This window comes from Myotis nattereri (assembly GCF_964212035.1).
Source record: "Myotis nattereri genome assembly, chromosome: 20".
NCBI lineage: Eukaryota > Metazoa > Chordata > Mammalia > Chiroptera > Vespertilionidae > Myotis > Myotis nattereri.
In genome coordinates, this window is record NC_138096.1 from 13,315,649 (window position 1) to 13,335,018 (window position 19,370).

The 19,370-nt window shown below is 40.7% G+C and overlaps 1 protein-coding gene across 1 annotated transcript in view; it reads left to right on the forward strand.

The window, feature by feature from the left end:
* Nucleotides 1-19,370, forward strand: part of LOC308535514 (cation channel sperm-associated auxiliary subunit epsilon-like) — an 83,153-nt gene that overhangs the window by 33,909 nt on the left and 29,874 nt on the right. The window contains exons 10-15 of the mRNA XM_081114432.1: nucleotides 4,005-4,479; nucleotides 7,456-7,895; nucleotides 9,059-9,117; nucleotides 10,957-11,007; nucleotides 12,437-12,512; nucleotides 18,234-18,313. Coding sequence (XP_080970558.1) covers nucleotides 4,005-4,479; nucleotides 7,456-7,895; nucleotides 9,059-9,117; nucleotides 10,957-11,007; nucleotides 12,437-12,512; nucleotides 18,234-18,313 — 1,181 coding nt within the window. The remainder of the gene's footprint in view (nucleotides 1-4,004; nucleotides 4,480-7,455; nucleotides 7,896-9,058; nucleotides 9,118-10,956; nucleotides 11,008-12,436; nucleotides 12,513-18,233; nucleotides 18,314-19,370) is intronic.

Sequence of the window (19,370 nt, forward strand, 5' to 3'; positions counted from 1 at the left end):
CTCTAATTGGCCTTGACTATCCGGCAACTCTGGCATGCTTCCCACAGATGTTCTTGGACATTATCTCTTCCAATATTTCTTGTGCACCATTCTCTTTTCTTCTCCTTCTAGGATTCCAAAAACACATAAATGACACCATTTAATATTGTCCCAGAGATCTCAGACCACCTGTTCATTGTTTTTCACTCTGTTTCTATCTTTGTACTTCAGTTTGTATACATGCTCTTCACTTTCTTCAAGTTCACTGCTTCTTTTTTTACATATTTTTTAATTTATTTCAGAGAGGAAGGGAGAAGGAGGAAGAGATAGAAATATCAATGATGAAGAGAATCATTGATGGGCTGCCTCTTGCATACCCCCCCACTGGAGATCAAGCCCACAACCCAGGCATATACCCTTCTCCAGAATCAAACCTGGGACCCTTGGGTCCACAGGCTGACGCTCTATCCGCTGAGTCAAACTGGCTAGGGCAAGTTCACTGCTTCTTTTCCTCTGCTTTTCCCAGATCACTCTGAAATTTATCTAATAATGTACTCATTCCTGATAACACATTTTTTATTTCTAACATTTCCATTTTCTTCTTTTCTATCATTTACATGTCTCAGCTGATTCCCCATCTCTGCACTCATGTTGTCTCTTTCCCACTAGTTCAGCATTTTTATCATGGTTATTTTCTTGTTAGCCATGCTTGGTATCTTAACACTGACAAGACTCCAAAGATCTCTTCATACTTTACAACTGAGCCACCAGCATTCCAAACTATGAGAGCGCTGTCTCTGCTTTATAGCCTAGCTGTCAGCTTTTTTTTTTTTTTAATCACCGAGGGGTATCTTTCCTCTCTCATCTGCCCCTGGATTTGTGTGCCTTGGCAAACCTATCTTTCTCTCCTGCTTCCTTCTCCCCGTCTTGGCAGGGGACTGCTTTACCATTTGGGTAAAGGCCAAATCTGTTTCAAAGGGGAAGTTTCTCTCCGCTCTCTTATCCCACTCCCAGCCTGTGAACCTGAGAATCCAGAATGCAGATGATTTCTCTCAACTTTGCTGCCTTGCTGCCTGCCCCCTGCCTGTCTTCAGAGAGTTATGTGTTACTAGGGTCCTTCAGCCTGGCCTGCAGGGATCGGACCAAAACTGGCTCTCTGATACCCCCAAGGGGTCCTGGATTGAGAGAGGGTGGTTCTCGGGTGATGCACCCCGGAATCGGGCTCCCTCCTCTCTGGCTCCAGGTGCGTCACCCGAGAACTACAGCTGCCAAGTCACCACAGCTTGGCAACTCCTGCATTGAGTGTCTGCCCCCTGGTGGTCATTGTGCATAATAGCTACCAGGCGGTCCGGGCTGATCTTAGTCTTTTATATATATAGATAGTTGCAAGAGGCCCTGAATGCTTCAAAGGGATCCCCCAGCTCCCCTGCCTTGCCCCAAGACTTTTGGTAAATTACACCCAAGCATTAAGTGAAGATCTATAGGAGAGTTTGTGGGTGAGTGAAAACTCATGCCCTGGCTGGGGTCCCTGGGATTCCCATCTGTCATATTTATAGCGTAGTCCTCTTCCCATCCCTCTGCCAAGAATGAGAATAGCTGGGCGTCTTTTCTGTGAAGGGCTCATTTTGTTTCCAATCTGTTTCCTCGTTGAGGTTGTTTCACAGTCTTTTCCAGCAGCATGAGCTCTAGACTTTAAGTTGAATCTTTATTTGATAAAAAGACTTTTTACTCCAAATAGTCTTAGTGTCTTTCTTTGGTTACCAGTTTGATATCTTTCTGCAGCCGATTTGAGTATAGACAAGATGTGCCCAGAAGACTCCTTGTAGTGGTCATGAACATAGGAGTTACATTTTATATAAAAACCCCTAAGAATTAGACACAGCTGGAGAAGGGCCCACTGAATGAAATTAGGACCACTGAATTTCAGATGTAGTCTCTGGATAGCCTTTTTCTCTAACAGACTGGGTCCACAAAAGGGAAGTATTGATTTGTTTAAAGTTTTAATTTCTCTCTTCCCTTTATCTGATACCCAAAGAAGCTAGAATTCAAAAACTAATGTAATGTTTGAGGTGTCATTATAGATTGATCTTAGTAAACAGCAAGATCACAGGGCCACTCCTGACCAGAGTAAATATATACACAGGAAAAGAGAAGATCGATAGTCTTTGAGGAATTAAAAGGGAATTAAGATTAATTATTTCTACTGATAAAAACTAAAATTTCTGGAATAATTTTTTAAAATATTTTTTTATCAATTTCAGAGAGATGGAAGAGAGAGAGAGAAATAGAAATATCAATGATGAGAGAGAATCATTGATGAGCTGCCTCCTGCACGCTCCCCAGTGGGGACCGAGCCCACAACCAGGGCATGTGCCCTTGACTGGAATCGAACATGGGACCCTTTGGTGCACAGGTCGATGCTCTACCCACTGAGCAAACCAGCTAGGGCAGGATAATTTCTTTTTATTGTAATACTAGAGGCCCGGTGCACAGAAATTTGTGCCCTTGGGGTGAGGGGGGGAATCCCTCAGCCTGGCCTGTGCCCTCTCAGTCTGGGACCCCTCGGAGGATGACCACCTGCTGGCTGAGGCCTGCTCCCCAGGGGATTGGGCCTAAGTTGGCAATCAGATATTCCTCTGGCAGCCTGGAAGCCCTGAGAGGATGTCCACTTGCCAGTGAGGAGCAGACCCAAGTTGCAGTCGGACATCCTTAGCGCTGCTGAGGATGCAGGAGAGGCTCCCACCACCACTGCTGTACTGGCAGCCATCAGCCTGGCTTGTGGCTGAGCAGAGCTCCCCGCTGTGAGAGCACACTTACCACCAGAGGGCAGCTCCTGCACTGAGCGTCTGCCCCCTGGTGGTCAGTGTGTGTCATAGTGACCAGTCATTCCCAGTCTTTCTGCTGTTAGGGTCATTTTGCGTATTACCCTTTTAGTATATAGGATAGAGGCCTGGTGCACCGGTGGGGGCCGGCTGGTTTGCCCTGAGTGGTGTCCTGGATCAGGGTGGGGGTCCTGCTTGGATGCCTGGCCAGTCTGGATGAGGGGTTGATGGCTGTTTTCAGGCTGCCCACACCCCCTTCAGGGTGGGGGTCCCCACTGGGGTGCCTGGCCAGCCTGGATGAGGGGCTGAAGGCTGTTTTCAGGCTGTCTGCACCCCCTTCAGGGTGGGGGTCCCCACTGGGGTGCCTGGCCAGCCTGGATGAGGGGCTGAGGGATGTTTTCATGTGGGCCAAGCCTGCAACTGAAGCTCCCTGTCTCTCCTTTTATTTTTCCTTTTTTTATTCTGGGATTTATTTACCTTCTGCAATTGAAACTTTATTGTGGCTCCAGCTCAGAGGCCAGCTGGCTGAAAGCAGGTATCTGGGTTTGTTTAGCTTCTATAATTGCAACATTGTTGCTTAGACTAGAGCTCAGAGCCCGGCTGTGGCAGGCGGGGAACCTTGGCTTCCTCCATCACTGGAGCAAGCAAGCCTCCTGTTCGCTTCAGCTGCGTGGCTGCCGGCCGCCATCTTGATTGGCAGTTAATTTGCATATCGCCCTGATTAGCCAATGGGAAGTGTAGCAGAGGTATGGTTAATTACCATGTTTGTCTATTATTAGATAGGATGACTTATTTCTATGCCATGTATTTCTGTGCTTGAAGTATTTTTCAGAAATATACTAAAAAATAAACCATTCTAGTTACGATGTTTTACTTTTATTATTATTTTAAAATATATTTTATTGATTCTTTACAGAGAGGAAGGGAGAGGGGCAGAGAGTCAGAAACATCAACAAGAGAGAAACACCGATCAGCTGCCTCCTGCACACTCCCCACTGAGCATGTTCCTGCTATCAAGGCAAACGCCCCTGACCAGAATCAAACCCGGGACCCCTGAGTCCGCAGGCCGACGCTCTATCCACTGAGCCATACCGGTCAGAGCTATGTTTTACTTTTAAATATAGCAAGTTAGAAGACAGGAATTGTTAGAACTATCCCTAAAATTGAAGATATTCTAATTATTGTCTATTTTCCACTTTCCAGGCTAATAAAAGAAGCATCATGGCAATCTGGACAAAAAATGAACTTTATCTTGGATATCGTTATCTTAAATTTGTCAAAATAATAGATACTAAAAGACTGGGGGAAATCCTACATATACTCCCGACTGCTACTCTGACTATACATAATATTGAGTATACAGCACACCCTCTGGAACTTGGCTTGTTGTTAAATGTCTGTGTTACATGTAATATCATGAAAAAAATTCACCTAGTGATATATAATGAAGATTCAGAACAGTGGGCGCACAAAGACTTTTCATTAAACGTCACAATTGACAGTGTTATAACTCCACATTTTCTGTATTCATCAATACCAGAATTAATAGTATGGGATAAACACAGGATCTACTATTTTTATGACAATTTCACGACAACTGGAGTTTTACAGACACCTACAGAATTTGGGAATCTGTCAAAATTATCACATGACAGTATTATTCATAGCATTTTTATAGGTGAGCCATTCTCATTGTGCAAAAACTAGTCTTGATTTCATAATAGATGACTTTCTTACGAAGATGTAGCAAATCTAAATGCACGTTAAATATTGATAGGTAAAGGTGCACTTCTTACCACCTAAAAACGGGTATCAGATTCTACTAACATTAACTGATCTTACACAGCAAACTGGCAAACTCACTCTCTTTTTTTCAGAGGTTCATTTTGGTCCATCAGCAGATACGAAATAAGCAACTTACATGTGCATTTTCAGTGTAGGAGGTGATACGGTTTTATTGTTTCCCTAGGGCTCCTGTAACAAACCACACAAACTGGATGGTTTAATACAACAGAATCCTACTGTCTCCTAGCTCTGGAGGCTAGAAGTCTGGCATTCCCAATCTCTGCCTTTGTCATCACATAGCATTCTCCCTGGGTCTTCACATGCCATCTTGTTTAAAGGACAACAGGACCCCCCGCCTCCAGTATGCCCTTGTCTTAACCAAGCACAGCTGTAATGACCCTATGTCCAAAAGAAGGGCACATTCTGAAGTCGTAGTGAGAGTTAGAACTTCATTGTCTTTTTGGGGGAGGGGGGGGAGCGTTAACAAAAGTCAATGTAGAACAGGTAGAGTTGAATGGACCTGTATTTGAAGCCCTGAGCAAGTCATTTAAACTTTCCAGGACTCGGTTTTCTGATCTAGAACATAGGACTGCTATTATAATTAGGTAAGGAAGGGACTGTATACAGAATGCTTAGCATAATACTGGACAGGGGCAAACCTCTTAATAGTACAGGTGTACCTCGTTTTATTGTGCTTCTCTTTATAGACTTCACAGATACTGCATTTTTAAAAAATTGAAAGAAAGAACCTCTCCCAGCAAAAAGTCACAACTTGCTGAAGGTTCAGATGATGATTGGCATTTTTTAGCAATAAAGTATTTTTGAATTAAAGTATGCATATTTTTTAGACATAATATTACAGCATACCTACTAAACTACAGTACAGTGTACACATAACCTTTTTCAATTATTCTTGGCATACAATATTAGCATGAGGTAGACAACATGGTGGTAGACACCTGTATCTTACAAAGTGACCACCACAAGTCTAGTACCCATCTGGCTCCATACACAGTCATTACAGTATTATTGACTATATTCCCTATGCTGTACTTTACCTCCCCATGACTATTACATAGAGCAAAAAAGTTTTTTTGAGATTTTTATATTTTATATATCATCAGTTTGTGAGTCCTGCAATTACCTTTTTCATTCAACAGAGATCTATTTTGTTATGTCATCACCCACATCTTTCTCCCCTTCCACCTTGTGAAGTTTCCAGAAACATACACAAAGCACAAGAGGCCAAGAATCTGGATGGATTTTTTTGCCAAAAGCAAACAAAACAATTAAATGTATAAAGAAATCTCAGTTATGTGAGAAAAGGTCCGTAGTCACGGTATTGCCCCAATCACTTTGGCACCACAGCTTTGACCACCCCCACACGCACTGGCAGGACCATGAAAACACTGGAGTTTGATTCCTGTGTTGTTGCCTTGGCATTGAGAACATTTTATCCTTGCAGCTTCACTAAAACACTGAAAAATATTCCAGGCTTCATATTAACCTCACCTGTCTACGTAACGATTTCAGGAACTTCATTATACTGTAGAATTCCTACTGAGAACGTAATAACTATATGGGAGCTTAACTTCATAAGGAAATGTATGTTGACACTGATGTTCAAGTATTCTGATCCTTTAAAACATTGGTATTGCTGATTTAGGAGTTTAATTAGAATATGGCTTATGGAAATTTGTGGAAAGATCACTTTTATTCAGTTTCCAAATGTAAGATGCAGAAGCACAATACACTCTGAACCTCCCTGGCTCTGACTTCACCTTCCTCCTTTCAGCCAGTCCTCTCTGGGTGTTGTTTTATGGAAATTAAGGAAAGTACACCCCTAGAAATGTGGCCCACAAAGAATGTTGTATCTGAAAAGAAAGCTATGAAATCAACTACCTGTTCGCTTTACAGGTAAAGCTATAGAACCAAAGAGGTTAAGAGACTTACTGTCTATGAACCTCTAAGACTAAAACATAATACTCTATTAAGGGAGGAAAACTTGTTATTATTTACAGAGTGAACATGAAGAAGTGCCAGGCCTACCCCCATTCTTCATCCCTATTATATTCTGCTAGGACTGACATGCCCAAATACCACAGAGTAGGTGGCTTAAACAATAGAAATCTATTTTCTCGTGCTTCTGGAGGCTAGAAGTCCAAGATCAAGGTGTCATCAAGGTGGTTTCTGATGAGGACTCTCTTCCTGGATTGGAGACGGCAGCCACCTTCCCACTGTGTCCTCATCTGGCCTTTCCTCTGTGTGCATGCAGGGAAAGAGCTGGGGGAGAGGGAGAGAGAAATCTGGTGCCTTTCCTTCTCTTATGAGGACACCAGTCATATAGGAGTAGAGCCCCACCCTTATCATTTAATCTAAATAACCTCCTTAAAGACTGTGTGTGTGTGTGTGTGTGTGTGTGTGTGTGTGTGTGTGTTCTGCCCGGTTCCTTAAAGACTCTTATCTCCAAATACAGTCACAATGGGAGTTAAGACTTCAACCTGTGCATTTGAGAGGAGGACATAATTTAGTCTATAATACAATGCTTCCTAATAATGCCATTCTTGTCGTGCCCATTCTCTTTTAATACACATTAATAAGCTCTTTTTTTCTCTATAAATGCTGTGATATATACGTGATATAGTGAATGCAAGCAGAAAAGTGTTCAGGAAAAACCTACTGTACTGAGAAGTGGAAGAGAAGTTATTGTGTGACGTTGCAGGTTTGTGCCTGCACACCCTAATTTTCTCAAAGTACATAAATACTCAGTCATTATAAACAAGATCATTTTGGTTAAAAGTCCACTTAAATAAAAGAGCATGGATTTATGGTTACTTAGAATAATAAACTTCTCTCTCTTTTTTTCCAGATTACTATGGAAATATCTTGGTAAAAATGGAAAATAATAACTTGTTTTATTCCAAGATTAATATTAGAGATGCAGTGAAGCTACATTTATGGACAAACACTTTAACAAAATCAGCATTTTTCTGGAATTCATTTAATGAAATAAATTTTGTAAATGTTTTGGGAAATGGCACACTATATGTACAGGAATATCCCATAGGTATGGAAGTACGAAGTATAACTTTCAAAACAAAAGAAAAATGTCCCTTTGTGACATTTCATAATAATATTCGTATTTTTTACATCTTGGACAAAGGAGAGAGCCTGTCAGTTTGGGCTCAAATAGTCTACCCAGAAAATAATGGTTTGTATATTATTATGGAACCTTATGGCCCAAAACTACTAGAAATGAAATACAAAGTTCAGTATGAAATTGCTTCAGGATTCTGCACTAAAACCCTGGTAAGTTATTAGTTTAAAATGTCCTTTGATTTTAGTAAATGTAAAAGCATAATGTTAATATTCTTTAAAACAGACTTCCCTTCTAGGTTTAGCTTGGAACATGTTGAGAAACATACATGTTTTTTTAAATATATGTTTTATTGATTTTTTTACAGAGAGGAAAGGAGAGGGATAGAGAGTTAGAAACATCGATGAGAGAGAAACATCGATCAGCTGCCTCCTGCACACTCCCTACTGGGGATGTGCTCCAAACCCAGGTACATGCTCTTGACCGGAATCGGACCTGGGACCTTTGAGTCTGAAGGTCAGCGCTCTATCCACTGAGCCAAACCGGTTAGGGCAAATCTACAATCTTTTGTGATCAAGTTGAAGGTTGTGAAAGTCATTACATGGAAAATACATCAAGTTCCATGTTCAAGGAAAGGAACTACTGTTAATGTGTGTGTGTGTGTGTGTGTGTGTGTGTGTGTGTGTGTGTGTGTGTGTATATATAAATATATATAAAAGTATAAGGGAAAAAAGTTTAAGGATCTAGGGATGTAATTACCATACTTTAAAAATGTGAGGCTTATCATTTTCTTCCTCTAATATCATATATCTTCTGTAAATGACTGTACCTTAGAATATAGCAACCTTTTGAGATACTGAAAATTAAGATGAAACATGGAATCAAATAGCAAGAACTTATGCAAATAGCAAATGGACATTTCTTTTAAATGACTCAAAAACTACAGAGGAAAGGTTCAGGCAAATAATTCCTCAGAGTCTCAGAAATTACAGACAAGATATCTGTAATCACTTAAAACCTTCAGGGGAAAAAATAAAATGGTCCAGAAACAAGGTTAGCAAAAAACAGAAAAGTGAAAAGTCTATACTCACGATATAAATAAAACTAATATTGTAATGACAAAAGTCAAATGAAGAGGGAGAGAGAAGCAATAGAAATAAAAAGACTATGATAACATAAAATTAAAAGGAAAATGTAACATAGTGAATCTAATGTGTACATAGCTGGAGTTTCTAAGATAGTAAAGAAATATTTAAGAATGCTAAATGTATTATTTTTCCCACCTAAAGAAAGATTTAAATCTGTCTTGAAAGTATCCATTTTCCCCATCCCCAATTTTCCTGCTTTACAAAAACTTTTTTACTTTCTTTTTCAGTTCATAACATTTTTTCAGAAGGTAAATTATCAGGCGGTAGATGATTACTTCAAGCTGCAGTGAGTATGACTTTTAGAAGAACCTGCTCATGCTAAATACGCTATTGGGGTTCTCAATTTGTGAACCTTTTATTTAAAGGGCCTCATATCCTTTTAAATATCCAGATTGGAAATTCCTTGAAGTGTCTGGATAGATGTGAAATTGGTATTGTGTGTAAAAATGTAGAAGATTCCTTGTGGCTAAAGGGAAACAATGACTTATTGGAAGGTTGCATCCAATTGAAGATGCAAAGAAAGGGGGTGCTATTTCTTGATTCAGTACTTTTCAAGCTTGTTTACCCTTCATTCCCATTCCAAAGTCTTTACATACTATCCTTAAGCAAAAACTAGAATGCTAATGTTCCCAAAAGTCTTCAACTAGGAGTAGAATCAGATAAAAACCCATCTTTGACTCCTGGAATAAGGTAGCACCTAAGCACTTAATTTCTGGAGGAAGACAACGAACTTGGAATTGTATCTTAAGGCATTTATATGTTTACTAGAGGCCTGGTGCACAAAATTCCTGCACGGGGGGGGGGGGGGGAGTCCCTCAGCCTGGCCTGCACCCTCTCCAATCCAGGACCCCTCGGGGGATGTCCTAAACTGGCAGTCAGACATCTCTCTCGCAATTCAGGACCGCTGGCTCCTAACCACTCACCTGCCTGCCTGCCTGATCCCCTAACCACTCTGCCTGCCAGCCTGGTCACTCCTAACCGCTCTTCCCTGCCAGTCTGGTCACCCCTAACTGCTCTCCCCTGCCAGCCTGATCGCCTCTAATCGCCTCTGCCTCGGCCCCCGCCACCATGGTTTTGTCCGGAAGGATGCCTGGTCTAATTAGCATATTAGCCTTTTATTAGTATAGATCAGGGGTGGGCAAACTTTTTGACTCGAGGGCCACAATGGGTTCTTAAACTGGATCGGAGGGCCGGAACAAAAGCATGGATGGAGTGTTTGTGTGAACTAATATAAATTCAAAGTAAACATCATTACATAAAGGGGTACGGTCTTTTTTTTCAATAGTTTTATTCATTTCAATCGGGCCGGATCCCGCCTGCGGGCCGTAGTTTGCCCACGGCTGGTATAGATCATTGTCCTGACTCAAAATATTTTCTCAAAAAATAGCATTGTTTGTCTGGGAAGAAGGTCACTCAGTGCCAGGATGTTTTAGGTGTTCAAAATACCTAATGAACAAGAAGGACACACTGCTGTCATGGACAGGTCCTAGTGGAAGAAGTGTTCAAATAAGTAAACAAGATAATGCCAAATGGTTGTAAGTACTACTGAGAAAATAAAACAAAGAAGTGCTGGAGTGTGGCCTGGAAGGATAGGGAGGAAAATGCTACTCTAGACATGATAGCCATCCTTTCCCCTCACCTACCACCATTTCTCATTCTTCTAATGTCGTGGGTTAGACTGTTTGGTTATTTTGGGTTAGGTGAATATTTACTTAGAATTCTGTTGCTGTAGAATACATATCAAACTATGCAGGATACTGAGACTTGAGACAAAACATAAAAGCTTTGAAATCAGCCATGATAGGAAAAAATTGTGCCCATAAGAAAAACTGGGAAAAATTGAAGACAATATATTTACTTTAGTGTCCTTTACAGATCTATAATAGACTGAATTTATCAAATCAAAGATGCCCTCAAATTGAAAAAAAAAAGCCATAATTGGCATAGTTATATTTAATTATAAGATGCTTCCTGATTTCAAAAGTGTTAAATGAAGAAAATATGAATCTTAGAATTGGTAAAATATAGTACACTGATTTAAAAATATGAAAACGATCTATTTGTATCCTCATTTACTTACTACATTTTATTTATTTATTTATTTATTGTATTTTTTTTATTTCAGGCCACCGAAAATTTTGGTTGCCTCCCCCAAAAAAAATTGGGAGAGAAAGAGGTACTTACTACATTTTATATCAACTGTATAACTAAACAAATATTAAAATGTAATAAATAGCCCTGGCCCGTTTGGCTCAGTGGATAGACCGTCGGCCTGCAGACTCAAGGGTCCCGGGTTCGATTCCAGTCAAGGGCATGTACCTTGGTTGTGGGCTCATCCCCAGTGTGGAGTGTGCAGGAGGCAGCTGATCGATGTTTCTCTCTCATCAATGTTTTTAACTCCCTATCCCTCTCCCTTCCTCTCTGTAAAAAATAAAGTATATATATATTTTTTAAATGTAATAAATATTGGGGAAAAAACAACATTTGCTTGTGGTTAGTTAGTTTGTATTTGTTTTCCCCAGTTTTTTCCAAAAGTAATAACCTTAGCAGAGGTGGGGCGGGGGTGAAGGGTTGGGGTGGCAGTGGAGTAAAGCCTTCTAAATTTCTCCTGTGATTTTGAGTCCTGTTTTGCCTGAGCACAAATGACTTATGAGCATTTCATAAGGTAGAGAGGCATTGTGTCTGATCTCCCTTTCCATTCCAGTCAGATCATATTGTGCAGCATAATGTTGTTCAGGAAACTAATTTCATAACTTAGTCTTCATTGTTCCAGAGGTGTCATCAATAGGAAGGAACATCTGTAGAGACTTGAGAAGGAACCACTGTGGTGGCTGCAACCTTTAATAGAGTCAGGAAGCAGCAGACCTCCGCCCTCCAGGCACTGAGGGTCTTAGTGAATTAGGGGGGTTGAAATGCTGACACATACTCATTTCTGTTCCCATTGTGTCAACCCTTTGCTGGCCAGAAGGAATACCTTGAGGTGGGAATGACTTTCAGGTCTGATGGCGATGCCCTCAGCACAAGCAGGGTATAGGTAGTCACCCCACCCCTCAGACCTCCAGCATTTCTCAGGAGGGGTCAGGCGCAGCAGGTACATGGGGCTCTCATCTGCTCTACAGAGAAGCAGAGTTATGTCTGTGAAGACCCACGTCCCATGTGGTGCTGGGTTCGGGATCTGGAGAAGGGGCCGCATGCAAATAAAAGAGACGAGACAAGAAATAATAATTTGGAAATATTGGGGGCCAGGCGGAAAGCCCAGTGCAAGGGAAAGGACTTCCACTGGTGCCCAAGCCTTGCCAGCCTTTTATTCAATTTTGGATACACATCTAGCTCTTAGGTAATTGCGGTAACAGACAGACTATCTTAAAGGGCAGTAAATATTAGGAAGATTTACTCTCAGACTATTTGGTCAGGAAATAGCTTGAGCCCCCATTGTCTGGACTAGACAATCGGTACATAGCTCTGGCTCTTGCCAGGGGCTCAAGGTTCACCAGCGTTCTGCGATCCGAGTTTACACTTCTCTGATAGTGAAGACAGTGGGTGGCTTCCTGCAATGTCTACCTCCCTGTGAGTCTATACTCACCTGTATGTGTTGTTTCTCCTAGATACCAGAACACGGGTCTTATGCTTATGCAGCTCAGGCCTAGTGAATATACAAAAACATGTCCTGTACCCCCAAAGGTAAGTGACACAGGAAAAGGTCTAAAAAAGCTTATTTCAATAATGCATAGATACAAGTTTCCAGTGATAAAAATAGCCACGGGAGGTACCGTGCAGCAGTTTACTTCCATAATACATGGGTGCAAATTTCTAGTTATAGTCACGGGGATTTAAGGTACAGCATAGGGAATATAGTCAATAATATTGTAATAACTACGTAAGATGTGAGACGGGTACTAGAACTTACTGGGTGGCAACACTTCATAAGGTATATAAAGATCTAACCACTATGTTGTACACCTGAAACTAATATAGTATTGTATATCAAGTGCAATTGAAAAATAAATTTTAAAAAATAATGCATAGCCAGGACAGTGTGGTTCAATGATTGAGCTTCGACCTATGAACCATGAGGTCACAGTTCAATTCCCAGTCAGGGCACATGCCCAGGTTGCAGGCTCCAGTAGGGGGCATTGCAGGAGGCAGCCGATCAGTGATTTTCTCTCATCATTGATGTTTCTATCTTTCTCTGCCCCTCTCCCTTCCTCTCTGAAATCAATAAAAATATATGTATTTTTAAAAAGTGATCAAAGAAGAAGTAGGAAATACACTTAATAGGTCATTGTTTCTAATTTGAAATGGAATTGCTTTTAGCTATAGAAATGTGTGGGTCAGAACCACTGAACTTACCAACTAAATTGCTTCATTTTAGATGTTCCAAATATCTGTTGGCTGTGATCCCACTAAATTTATTGCGGTTAAAGGGCAAGTATATTTACATTTGACCTGTCTTACTCTTTACGTTTTAAAAACAAGTGGTAAACTAATAGGTAATTCTTAGTGATAATTTAGGCTAATGATTGACATGTCCATAGTTTAATCCAAAATTGAATTGACGAGTGTCCAAACCAAATTTGTTTGAACTTTTTGCCAAATCAAGTATTATATTTGAGCCCCAGCTGGCACTGCTCAGTGGATAGAGCATCAGCCTGTGGACTGAAGGGTCCCCGTCAATAACAGTCAAGGGCACTTGCCTTGGTTGCAGGTTGGATCTCTGGCCCTGGTCAGGCCCATGCGGGAGGCAACCAATTGATGTGTGTCTGTCACATTGATGTTCCTCTCTCCCTTTCCCTTCCATTCTCATTCTCTCTCTCTCTCTCTCTCTCTCTCTCTCTCTCTCTCTCTCTCTCTCTCTCTCTCTCTCATATATATATATATATGAGATCATTTTGATCATTACTAAATTTCATCATTACTAAAAGGGAAAAAGAAGTAACCTCTTATCACCAGCATTTTTCTCCACCTTCCCCTTTAATAAGCCAGTTACCATCTTGCACCTTTACCTCTCAACTCTTCAGTCTACAGCTCATTCCCCAGAAACCAGAGGGAGAAGCACTTGCCTCTGTCTTTACCCCAATAATAATTTTATTTCCATAGAGAATGGCTTACATCCACATCATCTTTTATGGGAAAAATTTTAGAGCAAATCTAGCAGAAGTCAGTGTTCCCTCCAGAGCTATGACTTCCATTGATCTGACTGTGGTTCAAAGTGGTACCCACTGGATTTTGTGTCATCCAATTGCCACAGCTCTCTTTCTTCTACGTGGGAAATCAAGTCAACATACAGAAATCTGTTTAGTTAGCCAGGTTAAATGTATAATGGAAACAGCAATGTATTGTGATTCCTTCGCCGAGGTTAGAAGGGGGGTGAGGGTGGGGGAACACTGATTCTTATCTGAGTCTATTTATGAAGTCATTTGCTGTCATCCAAACCAAAAGTCTGTTCCTCTGTCATTCTAACAATCTTTTGAGGACTGAATTGTAATAATCAGTGGCTGCATTGATATTTAACACATTGTGGACCAGTAGTTTTATTGATAGCTTTACTCAGTGGCCAGGTAAGTTTCTATTGAATGAGTGCAAAAAAGGTTTTACATAAATGTTAAAGGCACGCTTTAAAATTAAATAACCCATGGCATTTTGAAGTTATTTATTACATGTTCCTACAAGCTAATATCTTTTTAAAGAATTCTCGTGCCCTAACCGGTTTGGCTCAGCGGATAGAGCATCGGCCTGTGGACTGAAGGGTCCCAGGTTCGATTCCGGTCAAGGGCATGTACCTTGGTTGCGGACACATTCCCAGTAGGGGGTGTGCAGGAAGCAGCTGGTTGATGTTTCTTTCTCATCGATGTTTCTAACTCTCTATCCCTCTCCCTTCCTCCCTGTAAAAAATCAATAAAATATATTTTTAAAAAAAAACAAAAAAAAACCTCGTGATTGGCCACAAGCTTAGAAGAGAAAACACATGAAATCTTGTGATCCATCCGCAATGTGTTAAATATTACCATCTCATTCAGCAAGGAATCTGCATTTCCAGGAAATGCAAAGGCTAATTGATTTATACAGCCTGTAACATCCTGTTTTCTGAGATGGTCTATATCAGTGATGGCGAACCTTTGAGCTCGGCGTGTCAACATTTTGAAAAACCCTAACTTAACTCTGGTGCCGTGTCACATATAGAAATTTTTTGATATTTGCAACCATAGTAAAACAAAGATTTATATTTTTGATATTTATTTTATACTAGTGGCATGGTGCACAAAATTCGTGCAGGGGGGCGGGTGTCCCTCAGCCTGAACTGCACCCTCTCCAATCTGGGACCCCTCGGGGGGTGTCCGACTGCCGGTTTAGGCCCAATCCAGTCTTCTCGCTCCCAACCGCCCCCCCCCACCGACCTGATCGCCCCCAACTGCCCCCCTGCTGGCTTGATTGCCCCCAACTGCCACCCCTCCTGGCCCAATCACCCCTAACTGCCTCTGCCTGGGTCCCGTCACTGTGGCTTTGTCTGGAAGGTCCCCTGGAAGGTTTTCCAGTCTAATTAGCATATTGCCCTTTTATTAGTATAGATATTTAAATGCCATTTAACAAAGAAAAATCAACCAAAAAAATGAGTTCGCGTGTCACCTCCGACACGCTTGTCAGATGTTCGCCATCACTGGTTTATATCTTGCTCATTAGAGTATGGTCTATGGACCAGGCCTCACCTGGGAACTTATTAGAAATGCAGATGTTAGGCTTCATCCCACAACTGCTGAGTCAGAATCTCGATTTTTTAAAATTTTCCAGAAAATTAGGAGGAGCATTAAAATTTGAGAATAGCTGCTCTAAGCAACAAGATACCAAAATCAACTCCCAGTACCACTGAGTGTGGATTTCCTGCTCTCGTGAGGTGACAAGCAGCTTGAATCAATCTATTTGTGGGAGGGTCTAAACCAGTGGTTCTCAACCTTCCTAATGCCATGACCCTTTAATACAGTTCTTCATGTTGTGGTGACCCCCAACCATAACATTATTTTCATTGCTAATTCATAACTGTAATTTTGCTACTGTTATGAATCGTCATGTAAATATCTGATATGCAGGATGTATTTTCATTGTTACAAATTGAACATAATTAAAGCATAGTGATTAATTACAAAAACAATATGTAATTATATATGTGTTTTCCGATGGTCTCAGGCAACCCCTGTGAAAGGGTCGTTCAACCCCCAAAGGGTCAGGACCCACAGGTTGGGAACCGCTGGTCTAGACAGTCACATATCAGAATCACCAGGAGAGCACGTTTACAAAACACAGATTTCAAGACTAAGGTCCAGGCCTCTCAGTCAGTGACCATTGTTCTGGAACCTAAAAATAACCCTAATATCTTAGATTCAGGCTGTCGTTGTGGAGGGCCTAAGGCTTCACAGTTACCAGAGGAGACCCGGGGGGTCCAAGGTCTTTCTGACCGGAGACTTGTCAGTGAAGGAGGGCATTTCTTGGGGTTTAATTTGCATTTGAGATGGGCGATAATAGATAGGCTTCCAATATCTATCTAAACACAGTGGTTTATTCTTATAAGTTACACTGGAAGCAGCCAACAAAAATGGTCAAATGAATAATTTAACTTCCAGAAAATGCTATCATTTCATACACCATGATAGCCTTCTGTCTGCATGAACACTAATTAGACATATGTGAATTCTTAATGTTGCTCCTTACCTGCACAACTGAGTCTCTAGCATAAATTAGAAATGGGTGTTTTAAAAAATGTCTGAGGGCCTGGCAGGTGTGGCTCAGTGGTTGAGCATTGACCTATGAACCAGGAGGTTAAGGTTCAATTCCTGGTCAGGGCATATGCCGGGTTGTGGGCTCAATCCCCAGTAGGGGACATGCAGGGGGCAGCTGATCAATGATTCTCTCTCATCATTGATGTTTCTATCTCTCTCTCCCTCTCCCTTCCTCTCTTAAATCAATAAAAACATATTTTCCCTAGCTGGTTTGGCTCAGTGGATAGAGCGTCAGCCTGCAGGCTGAAAGGTTCCAGGTTCAATTCCGGTCAAGGGCACATGCCTGAGTTGCGGGCTTGATCCCCAGTGTGGGGTGTGCAGGAGGCAGCCGGTCAATGATTCTCTCTCATCATTGATGTTTCTGACTCTCTCTCCCTCTCCTTTCCTCTCTGAAATCAATAAAAAAATATTTTTTAAAAATTAAAATATAGTTTAAAAAATAAAAAATGTATGAGGAATAAAAGCATCCACAGAAATTTGTCTTCATTTTGATAGATTTTCTATCAGGTTTTCACAGGTATCAAATAGAAGAAATAAACCAATAGATTTCAAATTCTGGTATCTTCAGGAACATTTGTGTAACTGATTTTTAAAAATAGAAATGCTAGGGCAACACACCAACCCCAGAGATTATAATTCAATACATGACGACTCTGTAATACTCTCAAGTTTTAGAATTACTGAGTTAAATGATTAAATGTTTGTGCAAGTATATAAAAAGAATGATATCACAGTTTCATTATGTTTCTTTTTGTAGATTTGGTTACAAAGGTTGTCGTCGGCTTGATTTCTTTTACACTATTGGAAAGTAAGAAATATTGTACCATCAGCACTGAGTTTTTATTAATTTAGTATCAATAATTTAGAGTCAGTATTTACTCCTATTAACTCAATCTTTTATAATAAACTAGAGACCCAGTGCACGAAATTCGTGCACTTGGGGGTGGGTGTCCCTCAGCCTGACCTGCGCCCTCTCGCAGTCTGGGAGCCCTCAGGGGGTGTCCCACTGCTGGCTTAAGCCAGCAGAGGGACATCCTTAGAACTGCCATGGAGGCAGGAGAGGCTCCCACCACCGCTGCTACACTCACCGGCCATGAGCTCGTCTTCGTGCTGACCACCAGGGGGCAGCTCCTGTGTTGAGCATCTGCCCCCTGGTGGTCAGTGCACATCATAGTGACTGGTCGTTCTGCCATTTGGTCGATTTGCATATTAGCCTTTTATTATATAGGATTCATTCATTGCTATAAATTTACCTCTAGGCACTGCATCTTTAACTGCATCTCACAAATTTTGAAAAGTTGCATTTTCATTTTTATTTAGTTTTAAGTATTTTTAAATTTCTCTTAAGATTTCTTCTTTCACTCATGTATTACTTAGAAGTGTATTGTTTATTCTCTACATAGTGTGGTAGTATTTTGGAATTATGGTTATCTACTTGACTTCTGTGATATCTCCCCACCCAAACAAAGTAATGGCTTAATGTTTAAGTTTGAAAAGAGAAAAGATAAGTAATAAAAATATCTTTTTATAGGTCATTTCTGAGGAATCCACCATCTAAAGACTTGGTAAGAAAACTATAATTTTCTTAATCAGCCTAATAGAGAAAATAACCAAAGCATTTTTCCTTTTCTAGAGAGTAAAATATAGTTGGAGAAAATATCGCTGCCCATTGAGACTTAATTTCAATGACAAATTTCACCCTTTGCTTCAACTGTAAGTATATTCTACTAAAATTTGAACTTACTTTCAAAGTTTCAAAATGAAAAGAGGTCTAATTAATCATGCATTTAATAATAAATATTTTTGAGCACCCAATATGTGTGACACTAGATTTTCAGTACTAGTTAACTAAATTTGGATAACCATGGTTCCTGCATGTTGAGGGAGGTTACAATTTAGCACCTGAGACATAAATGGGTAAGAAAGCTGAGACTCTTCTCAGAGATGTAGTCAGTCTCTTTTTTAAGAAATATATATTCTTATTGATTTCAGAGAGGAAGGGAGAGGGAGAGAGAGAAACATCAGTGATGAGAGAGAATCATTGATCAGTTGCCTCCCACACTTGCACCACTGGGGATCGAGCCCATAACCCCGGGCATGTGCCCTGACAGGGAGTTAAACCATGACCTCCTGGTTCACAGGTTGATGCTCAACCACTGAGCCATGCTGGCCAGGCTGTAGGCAAGTCTCTTAACCCACACTTTCCCTCTCTCAATCGCTTCCCAAGCTCCTCCTGAAGATAGTTTGAAGAAACTACCTTCCCAAGGTGACATAGGACTTTTCTTTCTATGGGCCAATAATAACTAAAAGCTTGCAAGGAAAGAAACTATTTACTAATAAGGGAATAGGGAGATTTCAACAATATCTCTAACTTAATTCTTATAAACAATATTAAAAAGATTAAGTAAAAATGCTATGAGGAAGGCTTTTTCAAGTAATTTTATATTCATTTGCTTGCTTCTCTGACTTTATTCTTGATTTATGATTACAGAAGTCACATAGCTTGTTACAAAATTTAAAATATATAAAAAAGATAAATGATCATGTTTCTAATTGTTTTGCTGTTATGAATAAAATGGTAGTGAATATCCATTTATGTACATGTTTGGACACTAGTGCAGAGATGCCATTGGGATACATTACTGAATGTAAAATCCTGGGTGTAAAACATCAACATTTTAGTCAGGGCATTCAGCTTTCAGGGTCCTCTTAGGCTGACAACAACTTCTGAAATCCCACAGGGTGGGTGAGTGTAGAATAATGAGTCAGG